We start from the raw sequence: 16,025 nt of genomic DNA on the forward strand, positions 1-16,025 counted from the left end.
CCATTACCAAGACAAGCTGGCGTCTGGAAAATGAGACCCTCCCGCAACCCAGGCAAGACAACGCAGGGAACCATAGGCACTTCCACTGGTCTCTGAAGCAAGGCAAATGGCAGCAGCCTGTCCCCAAGCGCACAGGCTAAAACACAAGAGCAGGGCTGGAATCGGAAGAGACGATAAAGTTTAGGAAGAAAAAAACCAAAAAAACACAAAAAGCAAAGAAAATTATATTGGTAAAACACATACACACACACACCCCTGCCTTTCTAGAGTTTATATTCTAATGAAGAAGAAAGTGAACCAAATGAATAAGTAAAGACATAGCATGCTAGAAAAAGTGCCAGGAGAGAAGTCCAGCGGGAAAGGGGGAAGCCGGGAGGGGCCGAGTGAGAAACTAATTCTGACAATGAGACCCCAAGGATACAAAGTGGCCCTGGAGATGGGGGCTGCCTTCAAGGCATTGGGGCTTGGCAGCTGCTGGCGGGCACCAGGCTATCAGCCGGGGACAGGAAAGATGAAGACCCACACCAGGCAGCAGGCACGCGCTCTTCAGACTGTCACCAGGACTCCCCCAAGGCAGTCCCACAGGAGAAAACAGAGCAGCAGGAAATATGCAAGCTTCCTGGCTGCACAGAGCAAGATATAAGAAGAAAGAAAAGAGCCCAGAAAATTATTAGATGCTTGAAAGCAGAAATCAAAGGGCACAGAAGAGCCCTGGAATGTAGGGCCTCAAAGAGGTGCAAAAGCCAACTCCTCCTAGATCCCAATCAGGACACACGAAAGCCTTCCGGAACAAGGGTCCACCAACACTCAATCAGGTCAAAGACGAGAGTAAGGGTGTGCCTTCCCGGCCAAGCCTGCTGGCAGCACTGCGGCCTCCAGAAGGCTGAGACGCACAAACAAGTAAAAGGGAAAGTGAGGCTTGAGAGCTGCATCAGGTCAAGAATTGCCTGCATGTGGAATTGCTGAGAACTAAACACATGAAAAGTGTACTCCCTTTTCAAGAAAGGGCACCAAAGAAATCCTAAGCTCAATGCCAAAAGTCACCCTTCAGGGCCACATAGCTTTTGGAGTGAATTGTGCCCAGACAAGGAGGGCAGGTGCCCTACCACCTACTGCAGTGTAGCAAGGGAAGCCCAGGAAGACCGTCCCAGGAGACACAGGCTAGAAGGCGGTGCAGGAGGGAATGCCCCCTGAAGCAAAAGCAAATTCATTCTTTTCACTGCCAGTTAGCTCTATAACCTGGGGTGGGGAGAGCCAACGCCCTGCGCTGCCTGTTTGGGCAGCCACTCACCACCGGCTGGTCAAGGCCGCCATGCCTCTCCTCCTTCTCCACAGTCCTGCGGCAGTCCGGGCACACCCATAGTGGCAGGTGCAGCACGCTGTTGCCCTTGGGAGCCATGGAAAGGGCCAATTTGCTCGCAGTCTTAATTCCGCTCTCTAAGAATGAGGAGTCTTTACGTTCACTTCTGCACAGAAGACAATAATCCCCAGCGGGGTAGGGTGGTGTCCTATGATTCATGCCAAAACTAAAAGGAGTCTGGAATAGAAAACAAAAAAATTCTATTTTCAAAACCTGATCCACAAAGCCAAGAATATTAAAATACATGTACAGTTCTAAAACTAAAATGCATGTGTATGTTTATATACAGAAATATAAAATAGGAAACGTACCAAATAAACTAAACCTAATGTTCTAGAAACTCATACTACTTCAAATAAAATGGTGCCATCAAGAAAATCTCATCTCAGCGTGAGTTGGCAAATTGTCCAATTAACCCCTTCACCTTGACTTCTGTATTATTACCAACGCGCCACATGCTAGAAATTGTTAGCCTGAATTTTCAGACTGTTTGCCACCAATGAAGTCTGAAACCACTATTCTAGAGGCATCTGCGCACCACGGCTCAGACCTAAGATGGCAATTCTGCTTAAACGTGTCTGCAGATCCAAACCATCTCTGAGGTGGGCTGTCCAAATTCCAGATTCAAGATAAACAGGGAGTTGATGGCAGCTGCACATCCAAGGCCCAGCCTCCCTTCCAGGCCCAGCAATAATGATGCTGAGCCTCCTATCACCTGATGTAAATAAACATCTGCATTTTCAAACAGGTCCTACAATGTGGGGCAAGGGAAAGAGGCCTCAGAGGTAGAAGGAAAAGACAAGATTATTATACCTTAGAACCTCTCAAAAGATAACCACCCACTCTATCAGAAAAAAAATAAAATTAGCCTTTAAAACACAAAGAAAGAAAAAGAAACTGCAGGCTGGGCACAGTGGCTCACGCCTGTAATCCCAGCCTTCAGTTGAGAGGCAGAAGCGGGAGGATCACTTGAGCTCAGGAGTTTGAGACCCAGCCTGGGTAACATAGCAAGACTTTGCCTCTACAAAAAAATCCAAGTATTAGTCAGGCATGGTGGTGCACATCTCTAGTATCAGCTACTAGGGAGGCTGAGGTGACAGGATTGCTAAAACCCAGCAAGTTGAGGCTGTAGAGAGCTGTGATCATGCCCCTGCACTCTAGTGTGGGTGTACTCTAGCCTCAAAAACAAGAAAAGGAAAATTCAGCCTGGCCAACATGGTGAAACCCTGTCTCTATTAAAAATACAAAATTAACCAGGCATGGTAGCATGCACCTGTAATCCCAACTACCTGGGAGGCTGAGGGAGGAGAATCATTTGAACCCAGGAGGTGGAGGTTGCAGTGAGCCAAGACTGTGCCACTGCACTCAAGCCTGGGCAATGGAGCAAGACTCAGTCTCAAAAATGAAGGGAAGGGGAGGGGAGAGGGGAGGGGAGGGGAGGGGAGAGGGAAGGGAAGGGGAGGGGAGGGGAGGGGAGGGGAGGGGAGGGGAGGGGAGGGGAGGGGAGGGGAAAGGAGGGGGGAGGGGAGGGGAGGGGGGAGGGGAGGGGAGGGGAGGGGAGAGAAACTGAGACTCACAGGCCTGGAAATGGGGATAAAGTCCCAAGGCCATCAAATTGGGGGCAGAGGGACAGACAAGATTTTAACCCGAATCAACTCAATCCTAAAACAGGCTCTTCACACAGCGCTGCCTCTGCACCTTGGGAGGAAGGCCCTTTTGAGCCTTGAGGAGAGGCTGAAGAGGCACTCCCAGGCAGCAGGGCAGAGGGAAGACTGGCCTGGCCTTCCAGAGGCAGCCAAAACCAGAGCACACAGTGGGGTGGAGGAGAGAGAACCCCCGCTGGTCTCTCCTGCCATGTGGGGGTGCCCTTGCTGCAGGACACGCCAGGTGGGAAGACAGAGGACCCAGGGGACGCTGCTCTGGCTTTTCAGTCTCCAGCTCCACCCAGAGGCTTCTCCAGGGCTGGGCTGGACCAGTCCCGTAGCTCCTACTACAGCCTCGAGCTCTCTCCCCATCCTACCACTAACATTCAAATGGGCTGAGTGTGCATGGCAGACTGGCCACACAACGACGCTGAGGGCTCTAATTTGGACCCCAGGCTCCATTCTTAGAGTTCCCATTGACCGGCAGGCGGCATATAAACAAGGGGCTAAATGTATAAATGAATGAATGAGTGACTGGAAGAATGAATGATGGCACCAGTAAGACTCAAAAGATGTTTATATATATTCTCCCGTGTTTCCATAAACCAGTGATCAAAACTGCCGACTCCTGTTACATCCACAGGGTTCTGATTTTCCTGAACCCAGCTCAGTAGCCATCCTGGGCTGAATGTTTGGGACACGGGGGCAAAGAACTGATTCTTACCTCCTGCACTGTCCTAGAAAAGCGCCAGACTCCTCAAACCCCTGGGAACCATGAGAATCCATGTATTTTTCCATACCAACGTATCCCAAAAGCCTCAAGTATGACAATTTAAAAAAAAAGGCACGCTGACTTACCCTTACACAAAGCCATCTCTTTTCCTTAGGTCTCAGCTCCCATGGCTAACAGAACAGTCACGTCCAACAGACCTTTCTGGCCTGCTCTTTTAATCACAGAATTAGATGTCAGGCTCGATGGACCCAAAGGTCCCCGAGCCTGAAATCCTAATGTAAGAGCCAGAAATGACTTGAGAGCACCCAGTGCACCTCCCATCCATTCACCAGTGCTAGTGCCGCCGCCACCTCCTGTCGCCGGCCTTCAGGGCTGTCTGCTCCCCACATGTCCCCTATCACCTGTCAAAACTCCCTCACACTGGCCAGAACCTTCTCTGCCTTAAACCCTTCAGTTATGCCCACTGCCTGAAAAGATCAAGTCCTCAGCAAAGGGTCACGCAGGACACACCAGGCCCTCGGTGACTGTGTTCCTGCAAAATCGCCCCCTTGAAACTCCTTAGTTCCACACCCTCGCGCTCTCCAACTATGTGGCTTTCTCTCTTCCCGCCTTCATTCTTGCACTTGCTTCCCTAAAACAGCAATCTCCCCGCCCTTCCTTTACCAGACAACTGCAAAGCACCCCTTCAAACCCCACTATGGGATCTTTGTTTTCCATCCTCAAACAATACGTCACGCTAGTTACTACAACTCCTGTACAACTGCTACACTTTCTATGGACTATCATACACGCACCATCCTGCAAAATCATCTTTCACACGTCCATCTTCCCAGGAGACATTCAACAGTCCGAGTGTCCATAATGCAGCAGCATCCCGCAGGTGCCCAGTAAATGCTAAGGAAACGAAAACCTAGTCCACATCAGTAATTCATACTTTGTCTTGCCTACCCCAACCACAATTATCTGCATTTGTACACATGATCTTTTATTAGCAGTCCAGGGAACACTGCTATGTGTAGCCACTAAAATAACTTTTCTCCCTTCCTTTCCTGAACTCAGCTTTACTAAACCATATTCAGCTTCTCTGAGCAAAAGGCATTGCCTGGAGAGCAATTACTAACATTAATATGTAAGCCTCCTTCTCAGTGGTGACAGAGATTCATAACAATCATACAATGAGTTAGGCACAAAATTACCTCAAGTACTTGGCTCTGTGATAAACAATTTCTGTAATCTTACAGAGTAAATATTCAGCAATGTACAATTTCAAGGCTGTTCCATGGAAGTGCAATGAAATTCAGCAATTATTGATCTGGCATTATTATAGCATCCTTTTAAATAGCTAATACGAAACCTAGTTTTCCTTAGGGCTTACCTTTTCTTTTTTTTAAGAATGGGCTCTGAAGAATTTACTTTTAATTTCAGTTTATATATTAGAAAAAACAGAAAACCTAATGAAAACCGCAACTGTTTTTAATGATCGCCCCTGGATTGGCCTATTACACGGCCAGTGGTTCCACAGATGTAAATAAGGTGGTTTGAAGGCACTAATGAAGGCACAGTGGTATCTGCTGGAACTATAGTGACAGAAAACGTTTTTCTGCATGTAACTGTTACTAATGCGGCTTCTCCTACACAAACATAGTTGCCAAGTTTTAAGTCTACTGAACAATGTAATTACTATTTGTTTTGATCCTACTTATCCAGAAGAAAACAGATGTCTAAGCAACCCTCAGAACATGTCTGGATGCCAGGGCAAGTTTCCTATCAGTACTCTGTCATGGGACAGCACCACAATATCTGCAAAATCCTTCAAGTCTCTATATTCAAGCTCCATACAGCAAAAGAGCAAAACAGCTTGAATTCACTAATAGCGGCAGATGTACATGTATTTCTAACATACTGCTCTTTGCCAATCTTTAAACTAAAGTTAATCTACTAAGGTTGAATTAAAAGTTGGTATCAAAGGGCTACGAACGTCTCAGACTGGTTAGCATCCCCTTCAATCTGTGAGGGTTCCTGAAAAATCACAGTAACAGTCATTTTGCAGAGGATATTAACAGTCTTTACAGATACACCCCAAAATGACCAGAGGGAGAAATTAAACTACTTAAATAGAACAGAGGCTGAAAATGGCTTTTACTCTGAGACAATAAATGGAATAGGTAGCATCTGAAAATTAACTGACCTAAAGCAATTCCAAAGTAGCCATTTGTACACTTGACAAGCCCCATGTCACCCACAGCTCTGCTGATGGGACCTCCCCATCACACGATCTTGGATCACTGCAACCTCCACCTCCCCGGCTCTCAAGTGATCCTCCTGCCTCAGTCTCCCAAGTAGTTGAGACTATAGGCATACACCACCATGCCCTGCTAATTTTTGTATTTTCAGTAGAGACAATATTTCTTCCCTAGGTCACCCAGGCTAGTCTCGACCTTCTGGACTCAACTGATCGCCCCACCTCAGCCTCCTGAGTAGCTAAAACCACAGGCTTCAAGGTGGGCCTAATGCGAGGTGCTTGGGTCATGAGGGCAGATCCCAAATGAATGGCTTGGTGCTGTCTCTGCAGCAGTGAGTTCTCATTCCATTAGTTCCCTGAGAGCTAGCTGTAGAAAGAACCTGGCACCTCCTTCCCCCTCTCTCCTGCTTTTTCTCTCATCATGTCACCTGGACACACTGGGTCCCCTTCACCTTGTACCCTAAGTGGAAGAAACTTGAGGCTCTCACCAGATGCAAATGCTGGCACCATGCGTCTTATACAGCTTGCAGAACCAGGAGCAAAATTATCTAGCCTTAGGTATTCCTTATAGCAACACAAATGGAGCAAGACATAGAAGTTTAATTTCATATAAAGCGTATTAAATTATAAATGGCCAAAACCAGCCAAAATACTCAGGAAGAATAATAGAGAATGACTATTTAGGCTTATTAAAAAGTTATACTAGGGTGAGGATGGTGGCTCACTGCTGTAATCCCAGAACTTTTGGAGGCTTGGGGATGAGAAAATTGCTTGAGCCCAGGAGTTCAAGACCAGCCTGGGCAACACAGGGAAACCCTATCTCTACAAAAAATTTAAAAATTAGCCAGGCATAGCAGCGTGCACCTGTAGTCCCAGCCACACAGGAGGCTGAGGTGGGAAGATTGCTTAAGCCCAGGAGGTTAAGGCTACAGTGAGCCATCGTCCTGCCACTGCATTCCAGCCTGGCAACAGAGCAAGACCCTGTCTCAACAACAAAAAATGCTACAGAAATTGAGAGAGGGCCGGGTACAGTGGCTCACACCTGTAATCCCAGCACTTTGGGAGGTCGAGGCAGGATATGAGGTCGGGAGTTGGAGACCAACCTGACCAAGATGGAGAAACCCCATCTCTACTAAAAATACAAAAGTAGCTGGGCGTTGTGGTGCATGCCTGTAATCCCAGCTACTGGATTACAGTAGCTGAGGCAGGAGAATCACTTGAATCTGAGAGGCGGACGTTGCGGTGAGCTGAGATCACACCATTGCACGCTAGCCTGGGCAACAAGAGTGAAACTCTGTCTCAAAAAAAAGAAACAGAGAGTGTGGTACCGGCCAAAGGATAGAAAAGTAGACAAAGGAACAATATAGAATCAAGGTATGATACACAGACACACAATTTATAACCAAGATGGCATTCTACAATACTACGGAAAGAATGGTCTTTTTAACACAGGAAAACTAGATACTCAAATTGGGGGAAAAAATGAAATTGGACCCCTATCTCACACCATACACAAAAATCAATTCCGTCATTACAGGCCTAAATGTGAAAGATGCTGGACAATATCCTTATGACCTTGGGTGAAAGAAAACATTTTCAAGGTAGACACCAAATGCACTAAAGCATAAAGGAAAAGATCAACAAACTCAACTTTTTTTGGATTTTTTTTTTTTTGGAAACAGAGTTTCACTCTTGCTGCCCAGGCTAGAGTACAGTGGCGCAATCCCAGCTCACTGCAATCTCCGCTTCCCGGGTTCAAACAATCCTCCTGCCCCAGCCTCCCTAGTAGCTGGGATTACACCCATGTGACACCACACCTGGCTAATTTTGTATTTTTACTAGTGATGGGGCTTCTCCATGTTGCTCAGGCTGGTCACAAACTCTCGACCTCAGGTGATCCCCCTGCCTCACCCTCCCAAAGTGCTGGGATTATAAGCATGAGCCACCGCACCCGGCCCAGATTCAACTATTTAAAATTCATTTATTTTTTGAGATGAAGTCTTGCTCTGTCACCCAGGCTGGTGTGCAGTAGGCATGATCTTGACTCACTGAAACCTCTACGTCCCAGCTTCAAGCAATTCTCCCTGCCTCAACCTCCCAAGTAGCTGGGATTACAGGCGCCCAACACCACGCCCAGCTAATTTCCGTATTTTTTTTAGTAGAGATGGGGTTTCACCACGTTGGAGAGGCTGGTTTTGAACATCTGACATCAGGTGATCCACCCACCTCAACCTATCAAAGTGCTAGAATTATAGGTATGAGCCACGACATCCAGCCTAAAATTTAGAACTTCTATTCAATAAACATTAAGAAAGTGAAAAAAATGACCCTCAAGAAAAAGACTGAAAAATGAGGAAAAATAGGAAAAAGAGCCAGTCTCAGTGGCTCACGCCTGTAATCCCAGCACTTTGGGAGGCCGAGGCGGGTGGATCATGAGGTCAAGAGATCAAGACCACCCTGGTCAACAAGGTGAAACCCCGTCTCTACTAAAAATACAAAAATTAGCTGGGCCTGGTGGCGCGTGCCTGTAGTCCCAGCTACTTGGGAGGCTGAAGCAGGAGAATTGCCTGAACCCAGGGGGTGGAGGTTGCGGTGAGCTGAGATTGCACCATTGCATTCCAGCCTGGGTAACAAGAGCGAAACTCCGTCTCAAAAAAATAAAAATAGGAAAAAGATATACAACTTGACTGAAAAAACCTGGGCAAATGACTTGAACAGGCTCTTCACAATAGATGATCCAAGTGGTCCACAGACATAGACATATGAAAAGATGATGTAACATATCACAGATAAATGAATTTAAGTCATAGTACCACCATACACCCACCAGAGAGGCTAAAGTAAGAAATTAGGACAAAAACCATGCTCAACCAAAGATATGACACAACGGGAACGCTCAAGCACTGCCGGTAGAGTGAAAATAGGGTTACCCACTTTGGGAAATAGGCATTATATTTAAGACCTTAAAAATACATGTCAACTATGGCCCAGTAATTCCTTTTGTAGATATATACCTTTCCTCATATTAAGTCCTGTATGCACCAAAATACATGTACAAGATTATTCATGCTAGTCCCAAACTGGAAATAACCCAGAAACTGTAGAATGAATGGTCATCTATTTATACAATGAAATACTATACAGGAATTTAAATAGGTAAACCATAGCCACGTTCAAAATAAATAAACCTTTCAAATATTGTTGGGTGAGACAAGTCATATACCCTAGATTATTTAATATATATGCTTCCATTTATACAAAGTACAAAAAATGGGCAAAACTGTAGTATTGAGAAGTGTATGTTTAGTTTTTTTGAGATGGAGTCTCACTCTGTTGCCAGGCTGGAGTGTAATGACATGATCTTAGCTCACTACAATCTCCACCTTCCAGGCTCAAGTGATCCTCCTACCTCAGCCTCCCAAGCAGCTGGGACTACAGGCATGTGCCACCACGCCCTGCTAATTTTTGTATTTTTAGTAGAAATGGGGTTTCACCATTGATAGGATAGTCTCCATCTCCTGACCTCGTGATAGGCCCACCTCGGCCTCCCAAAGTGCTGGGATTACAGGCGTGAGCCACTGCACCCAGCCGGCTGTTTCACGAAGGAAAAGAAAGGGAGAGTGGCAGCCTTTAGTGGGATTTCGGAGTCCTGGTAATGTTCTGTCTCCTTATCTGGATGATGCTTATACCAGGGGTCAAATTAACTGCAAACCCGTAAATAATTTTATGCAATTTTATGGTATTTAACAGTAAGAAATATTTTGTAGACATGGTGTCTTTTTCTTTGAGATGGAATCTCGCTCTGTCAGCCAGGCTGGAGTGCAGTGGCACAAACTTCGCTCACTGAAACCTCCGCCACCCCAGTTCAAGTGATTCTCCTGCTTCAGCTTCCTGAGTAGCTGGGATTAGAGGCGCATGCCACCATGCCTGGCCAATTTTTTTTAATGAAACGCTCATAAAAGAAGTAAGTTTTGCGCCAGGCATGGTGGCTCATGCCTGTAATCCCAGCACTCTGGGAGGCCGAGGTGGGCGGATCACTTGAGGTCAGGAGTTCAAAACCAGCCTGGCCCACATGGTGAAACCCCGTCGCTGTTTAAAAAAAAGAAAAAATTAAAAAAAGAAAGAAAGACGTTTTGGGCAAAGGAACAAGGGGATTCCATGGGGAGAGATCTCTCAACAAATGATACCCAACTGGACTTGCATATGGAGGAGAGGACACCTCCAACTTCACGTCACACCATACCCAAAATTAACTTGAAATAGATCAAAGACCTATACGTAACAGTTAAAATTATAAAACCTCTAGAAGAAAACGAAGTGGAAGACGTTCCCAACCTTGGAGTAGACAAAGACCTCTTGAGATCCCAAAAGCACTAATCATTAAAAAAAACTAGTAAATTGAACTAAATCAAACCAAAAAACTGCCGTTCCTCAAGACACGTCTGCTTCTGGCTTCTGCCCTAGGGTGAAGAGAACCGGGACAGCATGATGCTCACCGCTGCAGTGCAAACAGCAGACTAACCAAACCCGTGACTATTTCTGGGCCTGCTGCAGAGCTGAGGTTGCAGAACAAAAACTGGCCCATAATCTAAGTGCCTGCAGGGAAAGAAAACACACAGGCTCACCTGGAGCAGACACAATCAGACACCCGTAAAAAGAGTTCAGCAAGAATAAAAAATTGCGAAAGGCTGAGTACAGGCTGTCAGGACAATTTCTGGCAGCTGCAGAAACTGGGGGACCCTGCACTACTCTGCAGGCTCTTTCTCCGTGGCACCCACTAGGCAATCACTGAAAAAATCTGAAAGAACCCTAAGAAGCACAGATAGTAGCGCAGAACCCAGGGAGGGGACCAGGAGACAGGACGGAGGGGCAAGAAATTCTTCCCAAATCTTTTACCTCAATCTACACTCAGAAACAAAAGTCCTAATTTGTGTGTGTGTTTGGGGAGGGGGGTGCGGAAAGGCTTTGGTAAACACTTACTGTGACTGGGGACAGGGAAGAGAGGGAGAGGAAAGACCTGCTCCTGCGAAAGGGGAATAATTACACACTGAGTCCACAACTACAGCTAGGGAAAAGGCAGAAGAACTGAGACAGCTGCACCTCTGAAATCCAGGGTTACCAGACATGTCTAAAACAACTTCGGCCGGGTACAGTGGCTCAGACCTGTAAGCCCAGCGCTTTGGGAAGCTAAGGCGGGCAAATCACGTGAGGTCAGGAGTTCAAGACCAGCTTGGCCAACAAGGTGAAACCTTGTCTCTACTAAAAATACAAAAAGTAGCTGGGCATGGTGGCACACACTTGTAATCCCAGCTACTTAGGAGGCTCACTTGAACCTGGGAGACAGAGGTTGCAGTGAGCCGACTGCACCACTGCACTCCAGCCTGGGAGCCTGAGACACAAAAGTGAAACTCTGTCTCAAAAAAAAAAAAAAAGAAAAGAAAAAGAAAAACTGAGTGAGCCTTAACCAGAACGGGGGGCAGCACCCCACTACCACTACACACTTTCAAGTCAAAAAGCTTCAAACAACACTCAACAGCAGAATACAACTGGGAGAAGAGCATGCAAAGAACCCCCTGTGAAACATAGCAAAGAAGGAAGACTTACAACTCAGAATTTCCAACACTGCCACAGTAAAACACTCCTCATCCTAGACACAAGCCACCTCTACAAAAACTCAAAGGCTGTGCTGCGTAACACACAGCACATAATCAACTGAGGCCAACTCTGAACAAGTAACACGGACTGCATGCAGATTAAAGGCCCAGCAGAGAGGTGCGCCCACTTCCAGGAGTTAAAACTACTCACTGTAGCTTGTAATGTCTTAATCAACACGTATGGCTTTGAAAGTATTTATAAAACCTACAAGAGGGTACAAAAGAAACCCCACACTTTCAAGAGACAGAGCAATCACCAAAACAAGACTCAGAATATGATGTGGGTGTTAGAACTGTCTGACAGGAATTTAAAATAACTCTGTGTGTTAAACACTATGACAGAAGAGGTGGACAACACACAAGTTCACATGGATAATTTCAACAGAAACATCAGTGAACACGAATATGGGTCAACAGAAATCTCCCAAACAGAAACAGGAAGAGAAAAGGGCGGTGGACAGAACATCCAAGACACAGTACAATATGAAATGCTTTAATATCCACGCAGCTGAAATCCCAGGAAGGGGAGGACAAAGCAGAAGAAATAATGGTTGAGAATTTTCCAAAATTAGTGACAAACACCAAACCACAGCCCCAAGAAGCTCAGAGAATGTTACAGACAGACAGACAGACAGAAACAACCAACACCTGGTCTCATCATTTCCTCATTTCTGAAAACAAAAGACAGAAAACACTGACCAAGTGCAAGCGGGGCTCATGCCTGTAATCCCAGCATTTGCTAGGGTGAGAGGATCGCTTGAGCCCAGGAGGTTGGGAGCAACATAGCAAGACCTCATCTCTACATAAAAGTTTAAAAAATTAGACCACACCTGTGGTCTCAGCTACTCAGGAGGCCGAGGTGGAGGATGGCTTGAGCCTGGCAGGTTGTAGTGATCATGTCACTGCATTCCAGCCTGGGCAACAGAGCAAGACTTTGTCTCGAAAAGAAGGGGGGTGGGGAAGAGAGGAAAGATTGAAAGCAGTTAGGGATAAAAGAAACATTACACTTGAAAGAACAAAGATAACAGTTACGGCAGGTTTCTTGTGAGAAACCATGAAAACCAGAAGAGAGTAATTTCTCTAAAATCTTGAAAGAAAAAATAGCTTTTAACTAAGACTTCTACACCCAGCAAAGGGATCCTTTAAAAATAAAGGAGAAAGAAAGACTTTCGCAAATAAAAACAGGAAATTCATTGCCAACAGACCTAACCCACGTAAAATGTCAAAGAGTGTTTCAGGCCAGGCACGGTGGCTCACGTGTGTAATCCCAGTGCTCTGGGAGGCTGAGGCAGGCAGACTGCCTGAGCTCGGGAGGCGAGACTAGCCTGGGCAACACAGTGAAACCCATCTCCACTAAAATACAAAAAAATTAGTCCAGGCAGCACGCGCCTATAATCCCAGCTACTCAGGAGGCTGAAGCAGGAGAATCACGTGAACCTGGGAGGTGGAGGCTGCAGTTAGCCAAGACTGTGCCACTGCACTCCAGCCTGGGTAAGAGACAGAGACACAGTCTCGGAAAAAAAAAAGAGAAAAACAGAAAGAATTTCAGCAACAGAGAAGAATATGTTAACAGACCAAAACCTAGATCTACTAAAGAAATGACAATCCCCAAAAATGGAATAAAATAAAATAAAATCAGTGGATTTTAAAAATATTTAAAGAAAAGGTGTTTATTTTTTGGTTCACAGTTCTGTAGGCTGTACACGCAGGGCACCAGCATGTGCTCAGCTTCTAATGAGACCAAAGGCGGAAGGCAAAGGGGGAACAAATGTATCACATGGCAAGAGAGTGAGGAGCCAGAGATAGAGGGGAAGGCCCCAGACTCTTTTTAACAACTAGACTTCAAGTGAACTAATAGAGCAAGAACTCATTCATCACCACGGGGAGGGCACCAAGTCATTCATGAAGACCCGCCTCCAAAATGCAACGTTGGGGGGGGCACATTTCTGTATTTTTATTGAGTTTGAGGGTACATATGCAGCATGTGCAGGTTACACAGGTAAACGTGTCACAGGAATTTGCTGTACCGACTATTTCTTCAACCAGGTAGTAAGACTAGTAGCTATTAGTTGTTATTTTTCCTGATGCTCGCCCTCCTCCCACCGTCCACTCTTCGATATGCCACAGTGTGTGTTATTCCCCTCTATGTGTCCATGTGTTCTCATCAGCTGTGAGAATATGTGGTATGTGGTTTTCTGGTCTACGTATTCTAAGTGAGAATCAGCAGAGTTTTCTGTTCCTGTGTTAGTCTGCTAAAGATAATGACGTCTAGCTCCATTCAAGTGCCTGCAAAGGACAGAGTCCCATTCTTTTTTATAGCTGCATACTATCCCACAGTGTATATGTACCACATTTTCTTTATCTAATCTATCTATCACTGATGGGCATTTGGGTTGATTCCGTGTCTTTGCTAAGTGAACAGTGCTGCAGTGAACATACACGTGCATGTGTCTTTGTAACAGAACAATGTATATTCCTTTGGGTATATGCCCAGTAATGGGACTGCTGGGTTGAATGGTATTTCTGACGTTAGGTCTTTGCAGAATTGCCATGCCACTTTCCACAATGGCTGAACTAATCTACACTCCCACCAACAGTGTACAAGCACTGCTTTTCTCTACCACCTCACCACCGTCCGTCACTTTCTCACTTTTTAGTAACAGCCATTCTCACTGCTGAAAATCAGTGTTCTCACTTGTTTTCAGCAGGGTCTCATTCTATCATCTAAGCTGGAGTAGAGTGGCACGATCACTGGTCTCTGTTGCTTTGACTTCACAAGCTCAAGCAATCCTCCCGCTTCAGCCTCCCAAGTAACTGGGACCACAGGCGAGTGCCATCATGCTGGCTATTTTTTATCTTTTGTAGAGAACGGACCTTGTTATGTTGCCCAAGTTGGTCTCCAACGACTGGGCTTAAGTGATCCTCCTGCCTCAGCCTCCCAAAGTACTAGGATTACAGGCATTTAAACACCATGCCCAGTCAGCATTATTTTAATTGCACTAAAAGATTACTGACTTTTCAAATGCAAAAACAGCAATGTACTACGTGTTTATTGCATATGTAAAAGCCAAATGTATAACATCAACAGCACAAAGGATGAAAGGAGAAATTGGTAATACACCAAAGTTCTTATACTACTGTAAAGTGGTATACTTTATATATATATATTTACATACATATATGTGCGTATATATAATATATAAATATATATATTTGTGCTCACTTCAGCAGCACATATACTAAAATTGGAGTGATACAGAGAAGATTAGCATGGCCCCTGCACAAGGATGACACGCAAATTCGTGAAGTGTTCCATATTTTAAAAAATATATATATATATTTAAAATATACCACTTCACAGCAGTATAAGAACTATATTTTATTATATATATTTTTATATATAAAAAACATATATGTGTGTGTGTGTGTGTATATATATATATACTTATTTATTTATTTTAAACAGAGTCTCACTCCACCACCCAGGCTGGAGTGACGCAGCACGATCTCAGCTCACTGTAACCTCCACCTCCCAGGTTCAAGCAATTCTCTGGCCTCAGCCTCCCAAGTAGCTGGGATTACAGGCGTGTGCCCCCACCCCCGGCTGATTTTTTTGTATTTGTAGTAGAGACGGGGTTTCACCACGTTTGTCAGGCTCATCAAACTCCTTACCCCACGTGATCCACCTGCCTCGGCCCCCCAAAGTGCTGGGAGGTACTAAAGACGTAGGCCATGGCGCCCGGCCATGATGTCATTGGAAGGTACGCTCTGGATTAATTAAAACTGTCGGCCAGGCATGGTGGTGGTTCATACCTGCAATCCCAGCACTTTGGGAGGCTGAGATGGGAGGACTGCTTGAAGCCAGGAGTTCAAGGCCAGTCTAAGCAACAAAAGAAAGACCCCATCTCTGCAAAGAACAAAAAAATTAGCCAGGTGTGATGGTGCACACCTGTGGTCCCAGATACCTGAGAAGCTATGGTGGGAAGATCACATGAGCCCAGGATTTCAAAGATGCAGTCAGCTATGATCACGTCACTGCACTCCAACCTGGGCAACAGAGCAACCCCCTATCTCTTTTTTTTTTTTTTTTTCTTTTTGAAACAGAGTCTTGCTCTATTGCCAGGCTGGAGTGCAGTGGCACGATCTTGGGTCACTACAACCTCCGCCTTCTGGGTTCAAGTGATTCTTCTGCCTCAGCTTCCCGAATAGCTGGGATTACAGGGGTCCACCACCACGCCTGGCTAATTTTTGTATTTTCAGCAGAGACAAGATTTCACGATGTTGGCCAGGATGGTCTCAATCTCCTGACCCTGTGATCCGCCTTCCTCCACCTCCCAAAGTGCTGGGATTATAGCCCAGCTGAGCAAGACCTTATCTCTTTAAAAAAAAAAAA

General features: G+C 45.6%; 1 protein-coding gene and 1 non-coding gene across 17 annotated transcripts in view; one reads left to right on the forward strand and one right to left on the reverse strand.

Moving 5' to 3' along the window:
- FAM193A (family with sequence similarity 193 member A) overlaps positions 1–16,025 on the reverse strand; it is a 191,682-nt gene that overhangs the window by 138,779 nt on the left and 36,878 nt on the right. For 15 of the 16 annotated variants that reach the window (XR_008480333.2, XR_008480332.2, XR_008480331.2 and 12 more), the window contains exon 2: positions 1,292–1,537. The exons of the other annotated variant lie outside the window; for it this stretch is intronic. Coding sequence is in view for 12 of the 15 variants with exons in the window: in XM_035294597.3 (XP_035150488.1) it covers positions 1,292–1,537 (246 nt within the window). In the remaining 3 variants the exon portion in view is untranslated. The remainder of the gene's footprint in view (positions 1–1,291; positions 1,538–16,025) is intronic. 16 annotated transcript variants of the gene reach the window in all.
- On the forward strand, positions 14,848–14,954 carry LOC118152472 (U6 spliceosomal RNA). The gene has a single exon (XR_004741233.1). It is a non-coding gene; the product is annotated as a U6 spliceosomal RNA (small nuclear RNA).

Source organism: Callithrix jacchus, chromosome 3 (assembly GCF_049354715.1).
Source record: "Callithrix jacchus isolate 240 chromosome 3, calJac240_pri, whole genome shotgun sequence".
NCBI lineage: Eukaryota > Metazoa > Chordata > Mammalia > Primates > Cebidae > Callithrix > Callithrix jacchus.